Source organism: Mixophyes fleayi, chromosome 7, assembly GCF_038048845.1.
Source record: "Mixophyes fleayi isolate aMixFle1 chromosome 7, aMixFle1.hap1, whole genome shotgun sequence".
In the NCBI taxonomy this organism is placed as follows: domain Eukaryota; kingdom Metazoa; phylum Chordata; class Amphibia; order Anura; family Limnodynastidae; genus Mixophyes; species Mixophyes fleayi.
The window spans coordinates 137,483,983-137,500,827 of NC_134408.1; the positions used below are offsets into that span (position 1 = coordinate 137,483,983).

The 16,845-nt window shown below is 40.8% G+C and overlaps 1 protein-coding gene across 1 annotated transcript in view; it reads right to left on the reverse strand.

The window, feature by feature from the left end:
* LYPD6 (LY6/PLAUR domain containing 6) overlaps window positions 1-16,845 on the reverse strand; it is a 46,733-nt gene that overhangs the window by 6,879 nt on the left and 23,009 nt on the right. The window contains exons 3-4 of the mRNA XM_075180916.1: window positions 14,056-14,223; window positions 11,776-11,874 (exon numbers count right to left, since the gene is read on the reverse strand). Coding sequence (XP_075037017.1) covers window positions 11,776-11,874; window positions 14,056-14,173 — 217 coding nt within the window. The 5' untranslated portion in view covers window positions 14,174-14,223. The remainder of the gene's footprint in view (window positions 1-11,775; window positions 11,875-14,055; window positions 14,224-16,845) is intronic.

A 16,845-nucleotide genomic window follows, 5' to 3' on the forward strand; every position in this document is an offset into this window, starting at 1 on the left:
ATAGATCGTCATCATTTATCTCACATTATTGTTGCATATTTCCAACCACTATGCAGTCAGAAAAGGAATAAAAATGGGTCACAACAGGCAAAGGGAGTTTTATGCTTTTATTGCATGATCATCATGATTATACAAAAAACAAAGTTTCAGTCACCAAATGTGTGTTTAGCAGAATGTGAAATAATCACCATCAAGTATGTTTGAAATCAAATGATTGATGTCCATTTTCTAGTGCAGTCTTGAAAAAAAAAAAGCAAACACCTAAAATGGAAAAGTGGAGATGTTGCCCATAGCAACCAATCAGATTTTAGCTATCATTTTCTAGACTGTACTAGATAAATGATAGCCAGAATTTGATTGGTTGCTATGGGCAACACCTCCACTTTTCCTTTTTAGTAAAGTTTTAGTACATCTACCCTTGATCTGGTGACCAGTGGTTACATATCACAGGATTAGAGGGGTGTGTGATTTTGTTGTTTGATTGATGTTACAGCTTGGGGAAATCATTGTTGCCTACTCTCCCGGAATGTCCGGGAGACTCCTGAATTTTTAGGAGTGCTCCCGGACTCCCAGGAGAGCAGAGCAACCTCCCGCTTCCTGGTCACTTCAATAGTTTATCGTGCACATTGCTGGGCCCCGCCCCCAAACGCCCACCTGCACCCCAGACCAACCGGAGAAGAATATACCAAAGTTAGCAAGAATGGGGTAAATGTTGTCTGAAGATGGAGTCTTTGGGCCTGATTCATTAAGGAAAGTAAAGCAAAAAATGAGTAACTTTGAACGTTGGCAAAACCATGTTACAATACAAGGGGTGCAAATGAGTTTATTATTTTGGCTGTTTTTTCATGTAGGATGCAAATACTTGATAGCTTTTTTTTAACACTGACATTAAAAATTGATCTAGGACATGCTCTACCCCAACTATAAATCTGTCCCCACATTTAAAATTTACCTCCCCCTCCAATGCAACATGGTTTTGCCAAGGTGCAAAGTTACTCATTTTCTTTGCTTTCCTTTCCATAATGAATCAGACCATTGGTGTTCAAAATGTGTCATTAATGTGTATTACTGATAAATAGAATTTATTGTTTTACAGTACTAAACTGATCCTGTATCTGCTCCATTGGTTAACACAATACAGGACTACTTGTGCTCATGTATTTCATATGCACCCAGCCCACGCCCCGCTGTCATTGGCTCCCGGCCCTCGGAACCTTGCAGTTGGTTGTTGTTACACTAATCCTAAACCATTTCCAGTCTACAATCACCAAGCTGAGGTGCGACTGGCAAGATCTGCAATAATTGACACCAATATTTTCTTTTATAAGACACATTGCAGGATTATTGCCAGCTGAGAATGAGAAGGAGTCATATAGGAGCTGCCTTATGTCCGTACCTATAGCCCTCCACTCATACAGGCTATAGGTCATCATAAACCTCCCATAAATATTATTTTGTATAATAAAAAGTGTGTAAGCTAATAAAAGGTTTAGATACTACTTGTCGCCGCCAGGGAACTTCTCAGAAATAAGAGTTATCGACTCTGATGATCTCAAACCACGCTGAAACAAAACAATGCAGTTCAAAACCCTCTCTACAAACTAACATTGAACCAGCAGAGCGGTGTTTTTACAAGCTGTCTGACAAATCTCTCATCTATGTGTTTCCAACACACAAAACTACCATTCAAACAGAAATATTTATTGCAGTAAGTAAAACAACAAACGATGTCAGAATTCTGGCAGTCTGCGAGTTTTGTGATTTGCAAAAAAAAAGAGATTGAGGTTTTCACTAAATATTTGATGCATATTGTTTAAACAATCTGCTCATAATGCAGCTAATCTAGTAAATATTTTATAATGATGCTTTTGCATAAAAATGACTAATACTCTAAGACGTAGATCAAACCATCTACATAGGAAGCATGGAGGTGTTGCCCATAGCAACCAATTGAATTCTAGCTATCATTTATCTTGCACATTCTAGAACATAATAGCTAGAATCTGATTGGTTGCTACAGGCAACACCTCCACTTTTCCATTGTAGAAGGTTTGATAGATCTACCTCTACGTGCCATTTACAAAGCTGAAAAATTGCAGCCGACATAATAATTTTGTGGTATCATGAGCCTAATTTTGCGCAACTGCTCCTGTTTATGTGTGAACAGCATACTGCAATGATTACACTTCAAGGGTCCCATGTGCAACCTTTAAATGGCCACACATTACCCTTATTTTAGTTTAAAAAAAACCCAAAAAAAACCACACAACCCCAAAATGACATTCGCAACCCCATATCAGTCACTGGCTCATCCCAAAATGCCCCTCAGACCTTCCACATGCCAACAGATCAGCCACTTGCCACAAAATGCTTCTACTAACCCTAAAATGTCCTTAGATCCCACATACACTCCAAAACGCAGTGAAACATTTTTTGTCCTTCATCCTTCATTCCACCAGTGATTATAATCTGCTGTCAAATTCACTTAAGAATAAAGCAAATGAGTATTATCCTGATCTACAAACATCATCCGCTCTGAACGGAAACCTATTGTAAATTGATTAATTACTGTGTGCGGTTTCCAGACACATTTTATCATGCGGAGAGAAGACATTCTCTGCAGATGTTGATGGTTGGTAAATACAGATATACAATGGGAAAAATACTCTTTCCTCCAGGAAATAAAGAAAACTTTGAGGGCGCTGAAATGTTCTCTCCTCACTGGTAGCAGCCGCCAGGTGAGGTGATGAACGATACACAGCAGGTGGGGCATTAATCACTGGAATTGTCACCAGTCCGGGGGGCTTCAACATGGCTGGAGATTAGCACAACTGGAAGGTAATTCACGGGAGGGAAAGTGATTATTTACCAACAGTAATGTGACTGCTCTTTCAAGATAAGGGGTCACCTAACGTTTAATAATATTAATAACATGGTATATATAATATAATATAATATGTTGTACCACGTACAACACAGTGGTGGGCAACACAATATTTTTCAGGGGCAATTCAATGGTCAACATGCCCAATTCCCTGGCCACACCTCTGATTCGTTGAGCCACAAACACAAGTCACGCCCCTTTTGCTGTATCATCATCATCAGTTATTTATATAACGCCATTCCGCAGCGCTGTACAGAGAACTCATTCACATCAGTCACTAGTCACAGTCTAAATTCCCTAACATACACAATACACACACTAGGGTCAAATTTGATAGCAGGCAATTAACCTACCAGTATGTTTTTGGAGTGGGAGGAAACCAGAGCACCCGGAGGAAACCCACACAAACACAAGGAGAACATACAAACTCCTGACAGATAAGGCCATGGTCGGGAATCGAACTCTTGACCCCAATGCTGTGAGGCAGAAGTGCTAACCACTAAGCCACTGTGCTGCACATAAACAGTGACTGTGACAAGAACCGGGATAGCAGATCGGTTTGTATTGTCACTACCAGGGGCCACAATATCTTTATGAAGAAGCATCAGATGACGTAAGGAGATCAAAGCACGCAAATCCAGGGTACCCTATGGATGGCTGGTCACTCTGGTTAGAAGCCAACACCAACCAATCACATCATATCGGGCCGGATTTAGAGTTAAGCGTAAGTATGGCCCATTTGCGCATCGGCAAAACTGCGCTGACACACTTGCATTTCCATGTCTGTATTTTCAATTGCACAAATCTTGAGATAAGCAAAGGTTAAATCTGGCGTATAGGTGCGGCCAAATCAAAGATGTGATAATCAACATCATCAGCTACAAAACCTGCGCCAGGTGTATGCAAAATGTAAGTGTCATAGCTAGCTTGTATCAAGATCAATGTAACTCAAGTCAAAGGGGCATGCGTAAGGTACGTAGATGTGCGTCCTTAATGCGCTTGCGTAGATCAGGCCCATAGACTGTGTGAATGGACTGTGTTCACTCTGTAACATTGGATTTACTATGAAAACCACAAGAGGAGACATTAGTCCTGGTCAGGAGAACCAATTATGGCTCCTTCGTGGGCCACCAAACCAGCTGTGAGATTCCATACATGAGACACATTGGGGTCTTTCATAATGGGATTGTGGTGCAGGGCATTTCAAAAGCCAAGACCGCCCATATGTAACATCATGCAAGTCAAGGTGACATTGTTGTGGGGAATTTGTGGACACTTTAGAACCTGACTGTACAATAAGCCGGTACATTTTCCAAATACATTGCGCAATGGCCGCTGAAAAGATTTTATCACCGGAACATCGTACCTCTCTGGAACGGCCTATTCTGACGCAAAAACTTGGTTCATGTCAAATGTCGCTGTCATTTCGCTCTTCTCTAGTTCAGGGTTAGTAAATAAAAGGACATAGCATTATTTTAATTACTGAAATGATGGGATATTTTATGGGTGACACTCTTTACCCATACACCTTGACATTTCAATTTCTGTTGACAACATGACAGTAAATCCTACCCCACATACAGCAACTAGATTGATTTTCCTTGCAAATCATTCTTCCACTGCTGAACCACTCTGTCAGTCTCTACACTGGTTGCCTGTTGTTCACCAAATCCAAAATAAAATACTTCTAATAACATACAAGGCCATCAAAAAGATTGCACCAACATACAGCTCCTCACTTGTCTCAAAATACCTCCCAACTCGACACCTCTGTTCTGCACAAGATCTGCGTCTCTCATCCACTCTTATTACCTGCCCCATTCCTGGTTACAAGATTTTTGTTCGGGCTGCACCCACTTTGTGGAATTCACTCCCTCACACAGTAAGACTTTCCTCTATTCTTTAAACTTTGAAGTGTTCTCTAAAAACCCACCTCTTCAGGCAAGCTTATAATATTCCTCAACCACCACCTTAATCTCCCTAGATTACCCTATTACCACTCTTTACACAGTTCACACAAGACAACAACCCTCTGATCAACATATGGACTGGATCATATAGCGCACTAAGAACTTTTTACCTTTGCATTTTAGCTGGACCAATATGCAACATGTAGCACTTATGTATCAATCTCCCATTGTCCTATAGATTGTAAGCTTGTGAACAGAGCCTTATTACCTCTCTGTCTGCCTGTATACTCCAGTCTCATTTTATTACTGTGTTGTTCCCAATTGTAAATCATTCCGACATATGCTGGATCTATATAAATAAATGTTGATAATGATGATAACCTGCACCTTTCCTGATAGGACAAGACACCAGTAGCACAGTATGAATTATTATCACATCACAGAAGACAGGTGCCTTTAGGTCGGCTACTAGTGCAGTCAGTAAATCAAGAAACCCTCCATAAGGTCACCGGGGATTGAACAAGAAGAGTAAGAAGCACTAAATCTTTACAATTGCCTGCAGTATATATTTTAGTAATAGTATAAAACTTACAATTCAAAGCACAAGTTTGTACTTTTCCAGGATAACTTACTGAAGATTTACAGTGAAAGTTGGATAAATCACGGCCAAGATATTTCTGTGCCCTAAAGTTAGCAGCAAAATCCTGAACACACAAGAATATCCGGTTACCTCTTATACACAGCTGTAAACATGTCCAAGCAGCGACTTATGCATGTGGTGTCAGATATTTGGATGCAGTTCATTAACATTGTGTTTTGTTGCTAACTTGTTTGTCCCTCCTCAGCTTCTGTAGCCTGTCATGTCTGTTTGGCAGTTGAGCCTCTAGGGCTCCCGTAGTTTGGTTTAGTACATTGTTCAGACACTTTGTTTGCCAGTAGTTGCTGTATTATGGGTGTCTGACAAAGAACCGCTGATGTAATGCAGATAGAATATAGTTATTCAGTGCAGACAGACCTGCTGCCGTCCATGGGTGTTCACAAAACAAGTCACAGTCAACTAGCAGATGTACCTATGTGTTGACCGTTATACTAGTTTTTAGCTGTTATCCTGTTTATGACATTATTTTGGTGTTATCCTATTTTATGTTTGACCACCCAGATCTCTCTATGTAAGTTTGTGACAGTAGTACCAACCATGCGAGGGGTACACTGTCCCATTGATATATATAACAGATACTTGATGCACTTCAAGGGCCGCATGTTACCCTTAATCTCACTAATAAGTTTAAACAGTACATTAAATCAAAGAGACATCCATATGTAATAACAAATCAGACATATTTGCCAACTTTGGAGATCACCCCTCCAGTAGATCCCCAAAGTTGGCCGTGTCATGGGAGCTAATAACATCATTAGGCCCGTCCCTTGCTATACAACATCAATATTGGCCTATTATAAAGCGGGGGGCCAGGATGACGCAATCAGCCCTGTCCCCACCCACTTCACCAACAAAGAGGGCAGGATTCAGGAGGTTGCTATGCTCTCCCGAGAGTCCAGGAGAGCACCCAAAAATTCTGATCTCTTCCGGACATTCCGGAAGAGTAGACAACTGTGAAGTATTTTAAACAATGTTACAAACTATAACAAACATAACGGACGGCCTAGCGCTTTACAGTGTGGTCACGCCCCATCATACTATGGCTACGTCATAACTGAGGCTTGGCCACATCCGCTGTCCCGTTGCCCTGTCTGACACTTTGATCTAATTGATGAAACGCTGGATGCGTAGGGCAATCGACCTTGGTTTTGCACCAACACACTTAGATGATCCCCCTCAGTGCAAATCAAGGCGCATATCTACTCTCCGAAGACACCACTGTGAACTAGAAGTGCGCCCCGGTGTGCGGAGAGGAAAACAAAGCCGGAAAAGCGCTCGGTGCAGAAGAGTAAACATCACATAGCAGTGAAACCGTCCACCACTTTACAACCCACATTTTGTTAATTAAAATGTTTCTGTTCTTCTCCTAAAATACTGCCCGTGGCGCTCATTTGTCCCCATGTGACCCAATCGCTCAGCCTGGGCTCTGAATGGCATTATCTGCTGTGTTTTCCCTGCATGCTTCCACCCACAAACACCAATAAAATCCACACACTACACTATTCATTCACTTGATACACACTTACGAAGCACAACGGAATTCCATCTCACACCAGCATTCTATCGCCATAGGGTAACTATCTAAACTAAACATAACTTATATTAAGTCAATTACTTCAACTGCGACTTCACTTTGGACAATGGCTAGGTCCCTTTTTCTTATAATCGCCATTACTGAAGTTAAGATGATAATGGCTTTATTTTATATCACTGTAATTCACATTAACTGGAGCTGCAGGTTGTAAAAAAATTAAAAAAAAAGTGAATTTGAATAAAATGATTCCCAAGTAATAAGAATTCCCGTCTCGCTGCTCTGTGAAGTGTGTTATGTAAAGAAAGCCAAAGGCAGACAGCGGACACTGGTCTATTAATTGGTTTTAGCTGTTGACTTAAAAAAGGAACCTTTTTTTTTGGCTTCTATCCATGGGAATAAAACATCCAGACAGTTGTTTTGTGCAGTTCGAATGGACAGTCAGACAAATGGGGGATGTAGAGTCTTGAATGGAGGATATTTAAAGGGAATGACACACTATAACTGTACACAATACTCTATCAGTTCATCTGCTCTGCCCTTGAGTATATCCCATGTAATATAAGAAATGCGTTATCTGATCAGAGACGTTAAGTGGATATCAGAATATTGTGTTGCGTAGATTAACTTCTGATTAGATTTTATTTTACCAGACTCCCTCACATCTACAATCACTTTTACTATAAGGATCTGAAGCCAGTTTATTGTATCCGTACTCACATGAACTGGCTTTAAATGTCACGAAGAAAGGAAATTAATTTTTTTCTAGTTTTATTGACAAAAGTCAATAAGCATAAACCTTGCTCACCCTATGGATGCGATAATCATGAGACTTCTTTAAAACATTTATCTCCTCTAGGCTGTGTTATTTTCACTGCCCTTAGGTACAACACAGAACTGTTCTGTGAATACTAATGTATCCAATGCACAGAGCAGATCTGTATTGTATCCAAAGACAACAAAAGAAACCAACTTCTGCACTATTCATATCCAGTAAAATAAATCCATTGTTAGAAAACATTGGTCGCTGAAACGTCCTCGTTTTTACTTTGATACATACCCAAACATTTCACTTATTTATCTTATGTTTCTTTATCCTTGAGTTTGAGAAGTTATATTACCACGGACCCCTCGTTTTTCAGTTTTTTTGTGTTTTGTTTACAATTTTCCATATTGCTGCAGAACAGGTTGTCATTTTAAATACTGGGTAATAATAATAATCATAATACCCTTTCATATGTTTAAATAATAACTGTGCCTACTACAATACAGTATTTTTTAATTATTATTTTTTTTCAAAGGTGAACCCAGAGATGCTCCCCCTCCCACCACATGGCGCCCGTAGGCAATGATCCACCAGGATAGGATGGAACATTTCCAGTGCATACAGTGCTGTGCAGAACTGTCTGATGGATGCTGGTTGCGGCGAGTTGTAGATCTGTCAGTCGGCACCACTGACAATCCTGCTCCGTGTTCTACACAGTCATATTCCTCCAGGCTGTCGTGCCTGGTGAATCGTTGCTTACAGGCACATTCTTAGGAGTATATTTAGGTACACGTGCAGAGATATGATTCAAAAATAGTTTTTTCTACCCAGGCCAATATCAATTTATCCCCTTATCTATCTGTGTGTGTGGGCGGTGGGGAATCTGAATATTCGTTTCTACACTTTTATTTTATAAAGTTTTAGAATATGAAGTCGAGTGTGCAGGAGTGTCACATATTCGATATATCATCCCAAAGGATAGCCCTTTGAATACTTTATTATTACCATTTATTTATATAGCGCCACTAATTCCACAGCGCTGTACAGAGAACTCACTCACATCAGTCCCTGCCCCATTGGAGCTTACAGTCTAAATTCCCTAACACACACAGACAGACAAACAGACGCACACATGACAGACACACAGACTAGGGTCAATTTGATAGCAGCCAATTAACCTACCAGTATATTTTTGGAGTGTGGGAGGAAACCGGAGCACCCGGAGGAAACCCACGCAAACACAGGGAGAACATACAAACTCCACACAGATAAGGCCATGGTCGGGAATTGAACTCATGACCCCGGTGCTGTAAGGCAGAAGTGCTAACCACTGAGCCACCGTGCTGCCACAGCACTTCCCTGAAATGCCAAAAATCCAGTTTGCTAGGAATCAGATAATTGAGTATTCAGCTCTGACTCTTAGATGTCACTTACAGGTAGTGAGGTAGGTACATCAATCAGAAATTACAAAGAAAGGGAATATCAGGTCAGTTGTCTTCCCAGCTCTTAATAAATCACTCAAATGGGATGAGTGGTTTGTCTAGCAAACCAACCCAATAACTCCGAATGGTCTCTTCCAAACAAACGCAAGACACATCAGGAAGGTGAATACTACATCAGGATGCAAGATCCGCTTCAGATGTCACAGAACTAGATATAGTCAGGTGTGCTATACTGATATATGTGTGTAATTGTGGTAAATGTGGTGCCAACTGAGATCATATGCTTATTATATATCTGTACATCTCAACCTGGTCTAAAAGGAAAAGTGGAGGTGTTGCCCATAGCAACCAATCAGATTGTAGCTATCATTTTCTAGAATGTACTAGATAGAAGATAGCTAGAATCTGATTGGTTGCTATGGGCAACACCTCCAATTTTCTTTTTTTAGAGGCTTTAGTAAATCTACCCCCATAGTGTTTTCTTTAACCAAAATAGTTTATTCATGTTAAACCAGTTCTAAGAATCCAAATTAATAGAAACACAATTAGCTGTTATTGCAAATCTACTGTACGGGCACACTAACTATATATATCACTATAATTTATCACTAAATTGAGGGGCTAAATAATATCTTCCCAAGTGAGGGAGAGACAAACCTTCTTGTGTGTCTTTCCTCATCAAGTCATTGTCTCAGACTATTCTTTTTTATTTTTTGCTATTTCAAATAAAGGAAACAGGATTTCTCCATAGACCAGCTATCTAACACTGTGTAGTTTGAGAGGCGAAACTCTAAAATAATAATAAAAGATTTTGGGAAGAAGAATCATTTAATGGTATTCACCCTGCCCACATAGTTTAGTAAATTCTAATTATTCAGTCAGGACTTCATGTTCTGAAATAATTCCTTGTAATCCTGGTATAAAATATGTAAATTAGATGTGAATTTAATACCTAAAGTATTCTAAGTATTCTGTCCTGGCCTTAACACTAAATTAAGTTATGAAACAGACAGTTGGTGGATGCAAATTCATAGTCGAGAGATTTAGATGGGTTATATGTAAACCTGATAGTTTGTTAATCGCTAATTGGGATGTTAAAGACCCCAGCTACTAAGTGTACCGGTTTATGTTTGTCAAGGACTGTACGTCTCCAAGGATAACTAGTACGGTTCATGCTCAAAGCTTTTTGCCAAACAGAAATCTTGGCAAGTGTGGTCTCACAAATAATAGAGGTGTAAGCACCGATGCCACCAACTGGCTCAAAAATGGCTGCTTATCGTTCTTTTGAAGCAATTAAATGTCCATGTGTATGGAGATTGTCTTCTGGACCGTACCTCCCAACTGCCCCAGTGCTGATCTCAGGGGGCCTGACCTTTGGCTATTTTGCCCCCCGACTGACCCGTGTAGAGTTACTCTGCTAGTGTGCACGGAGCAATGCATGTGATACTTTAGGGGAGGGGGGGTTAGTGATGGTCTAGCGCTTCAAAAGAGCAAGGAACGCCCATGGGTTATAGAAAGGACCCGTTTCATGCATTGGCAGCGGCAGGCACACTACATCCTGTTTGGAGTTGAGTTGAAAAGTCGGTATGTATGTCTGAACCAATATATAAGACACACACAGTTATACAGGAGGTTGGGGGGGGGGGGTCAGGGCCATAACTAGTGCTGTGTGATTTGGTTAAATTTAAGGGCATGGGGGGCGGCATTTTTGTTTCTTGCCCCAGGCACTAAAATTTTAAGTTACAGCTCTGGGGAGAAGGTTCGAGTTTTGGAAGAAGATTTTGTCTGAATTTCCTTTTTCGGAAACATTACAAAAATGATGTCAAAAGTTTCATCCAAAACAAACATAGGAGATTTTATAAAAATAAATAAATTTAAAAAAAAAAATAATGATTCGCGGTGAATCGCGTCATTATGGCCCCACCCCCTGCGACAAAATGATGTTTTGGCATTTTGGGCGTGGCCAAAATGACCCGAGTGACCGCGCCCCGCTCCCGGGATCTCCTGGAATTAACTATACAAAGGTTGGGAAGTATGATATATATATACACACACATATATGCCAACACATATGTTCTTTCACACATCTTTTAAAGTCAATCCGCAGCTTCAGTTAAGGACATAGATCAGCATATCAGTTATACAAAGAATGTGTATATAATATTACCCTTCATTTAATATTTTGTAATGTTATTTATTTAACACACTGAACAGACACAGAATGTACAGTAGGTGTTACCTCCTTACTATCGGCTGCTAAACTTGTGGGAACAGCTCTCTGTTTATTAAGCATTAATAAAAATGAAGTTATGGAATTTTCCAACTTCCTTTTCATCTGACAATTAAACTTGACAACAACTTCAAAACCTTCCAAATGATTAACATCCTTCAAAAAGAATTCTTATAATCAGCCATGTTCAAAAAAAGTCAGGGGTGACTGGATTGTAAGTGACAAACGGCCAATTTTCTAAACCAATATACTGCACGGCTGGAACAAATGTGCTTTTATCACAAGGGCAAAACTTTATTGTGTGACAGTCATTAAAGGATTAGAGAATATGATTTCATGCATGATAGCACTTACCTCTTGGGCAGTAGACATCTGGGGCCCAGCGATTGCACTCGTAATTATCTTTGGCCTTTTCGCAGGTGAAACATTTAAATCCCCCGGGGTACGGCGTTGCTACAGAAACAATACACACAACAGCTAGGTAAAAGCACAAAAGTAGTTGTTATTTCTGCTTGTACTTTTGTTTGATAAGACGTAATCTCACATTAAGCATTTTTTACGGAAAAAGTATTTATTTTTGAAGCCAGAATGGACGTTTATTTTTACATAACAGTGTATTAAATTACAAATGACAAAATGTGCCAATGTATTATTATATTTCTAAATGTATGTTACCAACAGAATCCCAAAAAAACATAAAGGGCCTGATTCATGACCGAACGCAACTTGGCCACAATTTAGGCGTTTATAAAGAGCACGCAACTTGTGCGCAATTCCGCCCCTATTCATATCATATCAAAGTGTATCTTAAGATACAAATTCAATATGTTTGGAAATACGGTCTACATGAATAGTCCGCATCTGCTTTAACACGCCCTTACAGTAAATGACCCACGTTAGTCCACCTCTTCCTTCCCATGGTCCCTCCCCCGTTCCGCCTCTCAAGTTGTAAGGTGTCGTGTCAGATGCGTGTGGATGTGAATTAGCTGCAATCGCGTTCATTGGTGCGATCTCTATTTTTGGGCATGCGCAATGGGGAATCACGCAAGCTACATTTGCAAAACCTACGTAGAGTCCGAGCATGAATTAGGCGCAATCTACACACAAGGAGCCATATTTAATGACACCGTGAAATATCCACAAATGCTTAACCCCTAGCAACCAATCAGAGACTTCATTTTCTAATTCTCTGTGCTCAAACAACGACAGCCAGAGTCGAATCGTTTTCTTTTGGTTACAGCACATTTAATCAATTTGCATTATGTTATTATTCAGCCAAGATTGAACAATCTACAGTATTTTTTGCTCACAGGGGTAAATGATTTATCTGTGCCACATGCAGTATCTCTGTACCCATATATAGCTCAGCCACTTAGGCAGAAGCCTCAGACACATGAATCCTGGAATCTGATACTACATGGATCCTGGGATGGAGCAGAGAGATTCCTCAGAAGTGTATGGAATTTTCTTTACAATCCTTCAAAGCAATCCTGGAGGCAAAGCGAGCGTCACTCCATGCCCGGCTGTGAGTGTATATTACTTGGCCTGTGATCACAGCTCTCTCAGTGTTTACAGCTGTGTGAATTACTCTCAGGAACAATATCTGCCGACCACAAGTACTGATGATGCAGCAGGGTGTGATAGAGCAGGGAATCGGTGTGTGACGTGTCTATTATACAGCCTTTATTCAGCAAGGCCACAGGAGGGAAAAGTACGGCTTGGGAACATGGAATTAGGTCAGACAGAACTGGATGGATAACTCAGCCGCATTCGGTAAAGCACTAGTGGGCCAAGCATAGATCAGAATTCTGTGCAAAGTCATTACGTCATCTGTATCCCAAATGTATGTTTTTCTTTATGTGTCCAATTGTATAAATTAATTTGTGTGAGAGTTTTGTAAATAATACAGTTTAAGCTAAGTTTATGATAAGGACTTGGAAAAATTCAGAATTTGCAGCCAAGCAACCTTTTATTTGCTTGCAGGACAATTACAGCAAGGTCTTGCAGGCAGCACACATATACTGGGTAGCTCTATTTTTACACTGCACTTTAGAGTTGTGTTAGGCCACGCCCCCCACCCCCCACACTCTAAATCAGGCTGAATATTTTACATTCCTCCCCACACACTGCAGCACAAAATATTTTTTCTGGGTGCAACTTTTGCGCCCAGTTACGGGATTTGCTCCAAACTAGAAATCAGCCCCTACATTAAGAGATTTTTTTTCCCACCTGTCCTATCATTATATGCCCACTGCAGCCCCGTCTCCCTCCACTGTGCAGGGCCGCAGTGTTACTCATAGCAAGAGGTGGCATCTTCAGCCGGCATGGCCAAAACACCTGCTTATCTTCTGGTTTTTCTGCCACTAGAGGGTGACAGGGAGCACGACTGGGCAGCTTTGTTACAGGAAACCTTAGGATCACCTTGGTCAAGCAACTTCCTTAAAAGGGCAGACTCTGCTCTTTGAAATGAGGATCTCTTGGGATAATGTGGCCCAATCCTAGCTCATTTTCATTTTCAGAGCAGAGAATTCATCTTACACAACATGAGAATATAACTGTAACAGCTCTGAGTGTATCTTGTGACATAACAACTGGTAGAACAGGTTATATGGTGGAAGATGTAGCAAATCTTACTTGATGGATAGAGAAATACTATATCTTGCGCTGTAAAGTCTCGCGAGTGAACCGTTCTCACCCAGTCCGCTATCTGGATTAACAGCAGGAACCAGGCCACCGCCGGCCACGTTTCCATCGCAGAACCGGGTCCAATTCATACAGCCATCCGTCAGCCACTCCTAATTCCTGAGGATACAAAACATTACAAAGATACATTAAACTGGGGGTGTTGTCGGCCTGATTCATTAAGGAACGTAAGTCCTGTTCCGTGCCGTATCGTGCATGCTTAGAAACAGACTTTACGCCAGTAAACGCAAGTGCAAGAAATTCAAATTGGAAGGCAAACGATCACTCCAGATAGCCTACGATTTAAAGGGGGGAACGGGGAGGGGAGGGGTGGACGCCCCTAGGCAATGTACAGTAAGGGTGTGTTAAGGTCGAGCGAATGAACATTCGTCTGATTCATACTCTGGGCATCTCTCAGTTACGTGATTTTTAGCCGTATCACTTGGCTACAGGGCAGGCGTAAGTGCCGACTGATAGTGATGACAGAGGCGTACGCACGCCAGAACAAGTGTTTGCAATTGTAAAAACGCATTTTATGTACAGTACGCATTAAGAATATCCTGATAAATCTATTTCATGTTACAAAATAAAATAATCCAAAAAAATATGTAAATGTATTTTAATTAATGAGTATGGGCCTGATTCATTAAGGAAAGTTAAGTAAAAAAATTGAGTAAGTTTTCTCCTGGACAAAACCATGTTACAATGCAAGGGGTGCAAATTAGTTTTCTGTTTCGCAACCATTCCGGAGACACTTACTGGTGGATATTTTTACAGAAATATCTGCTCATTTTTCCTCGCATCTGAAAAACGAACGGATATTTCTACCGTAGTAACGGTAAAAGTGCGCATCCGCGATGCTAACTGAATCTGCCCCATAATCATTATTCTGTCTATGAAAATTCTTCTTTAGTTTTTCACCAAACATAAATGTGTGTACGCTTGAATTCGGCAGCAATAAAAGACGGAACTGTACTCGAGACATGGCAGAGAAACACAATGAAAAGATTTCACAGTATTAAGTACAATAAAGAATAAATGAACCAATGTTTTTGTTGTAAGATCTGCTCCCCCCGGTCAGAGATCAGTGTTAGTAGTCCGGCAGCATTCGGAGATTGATACCGACACATCATGTGATCGCCCATACAGAGAAGAGCGGCCTTGTGAGACGATCCTTCTGCTTCCTTCAGTGTCAATCAATCTCTCATTCAAAGCGTACCCATAGCCTACACACAATGGGAGAGCAAATGTATGTGCAAATGTATGTGCATGAGAATGCAGCCTGTCCATTCACTAGGAGAGAGTCACATTAATTTCATAAACTACATGTTTTCCTGAACAAGTCTACTATCCATGGAGAACTCGTATAATAAAAATAACATTTAATCTCTGAGCAAAAGCCGACAGCGGTGTTTTGCTTGGCACAGATTTGCAGGATGTTTTTCCAAACTCAGTCCACCCAAAAAGTCCTGACAAAACACTAAATCCCACCATGGTGTTTGTTTATATAAGAGTTGCTGCTTTGCTGACCGAAATCCCTCAGCATCATGTACAGAATTACTACTCCAATGATTTGTCTTAAAGGGACAATGCCCTGAGGGATCACCAAAATCAAACAAGTGCACCGAGTGATTGACAGATGCATTGTTCAAAGCTTGCTGGGAGACAGCTATAAAAAGTGGAGCAGAGGTAACTGCAAAGAAAGATGTCATAATACATAGCAACCAATCAGATCCTCACTGACGTTTCTCCAGTACAATGACAAAATGATAGCAGACGTCTGATTGTTGCTATGGGTTACAGAACCTTGACATGTCACCAGTTTTCATAAACGTTTCCCATTGCTGGCCAATGTTTGCAAGTATTCTACTATTCATTCTAATAATGCGGACGCTAGGGGGGAATTAAATTGCCGGCGATATGGCACGCGGACATCGCGCTGAACACATTGCCGGCAATGACGGTAGAAATCTCCACTCATTTTTCCTCTAATATGATCTGCGCAATGGGAGGAGTTTCGCATCTCAAGACTGTTCTTTGCTCTGCATGGATTAGGCAGACATACACGCATATGTGTGCACTGAAGTGCAGAAGCCAGATTTCACTTTGCGAGACGGGACTATTTACATGAGAAACAGAGATAGAGAAGACGTATCACAGGGCATTCTAGCTGGAGGGCGCACAGAAATTTTCTCCTTGCAAAAATGCTTAAACTCTCTGCCACCTCTGAGCTCTTGGAGATGGTGTTTTAGCACTGCAAATATGAGATTCGATTTGCACCACTTGCGCTTCTGCGGAGGATGCCCTCTCCATCGTTGCTGTCCAATTTAACCTTAAAACCTCTTGGACATACTATAAACATACCTCGAGGCTTGTGCCTTGCCAACTTATGGTTTCCAATCTAGCCTGCTAGAGATCTGATCTGTCTAAGACATGGTTCATTTTGAAGATGATTTCCTTAATTGGTACTTAGTTCTAACCAGTTATACATCTGATATAGATCAAAGTCGAATGCCGAAGTCGTATGATGGCCACACACATGAGGATTTTGTGGGACAACTTGGCAGCTTTAGACCAAATTTGCTCTAAAATATCCCATGTGTAGGACTCCACCAACCAGAAATGATGGTTGTGAACATCTGAAATCAATATGGATTTCAATTATTCCCATCTGACTGCGCGGTCAACCAGCGATGACTATCTTTAGTCAGGATTTAGCCAAATTGGATACCAACCCAGCCA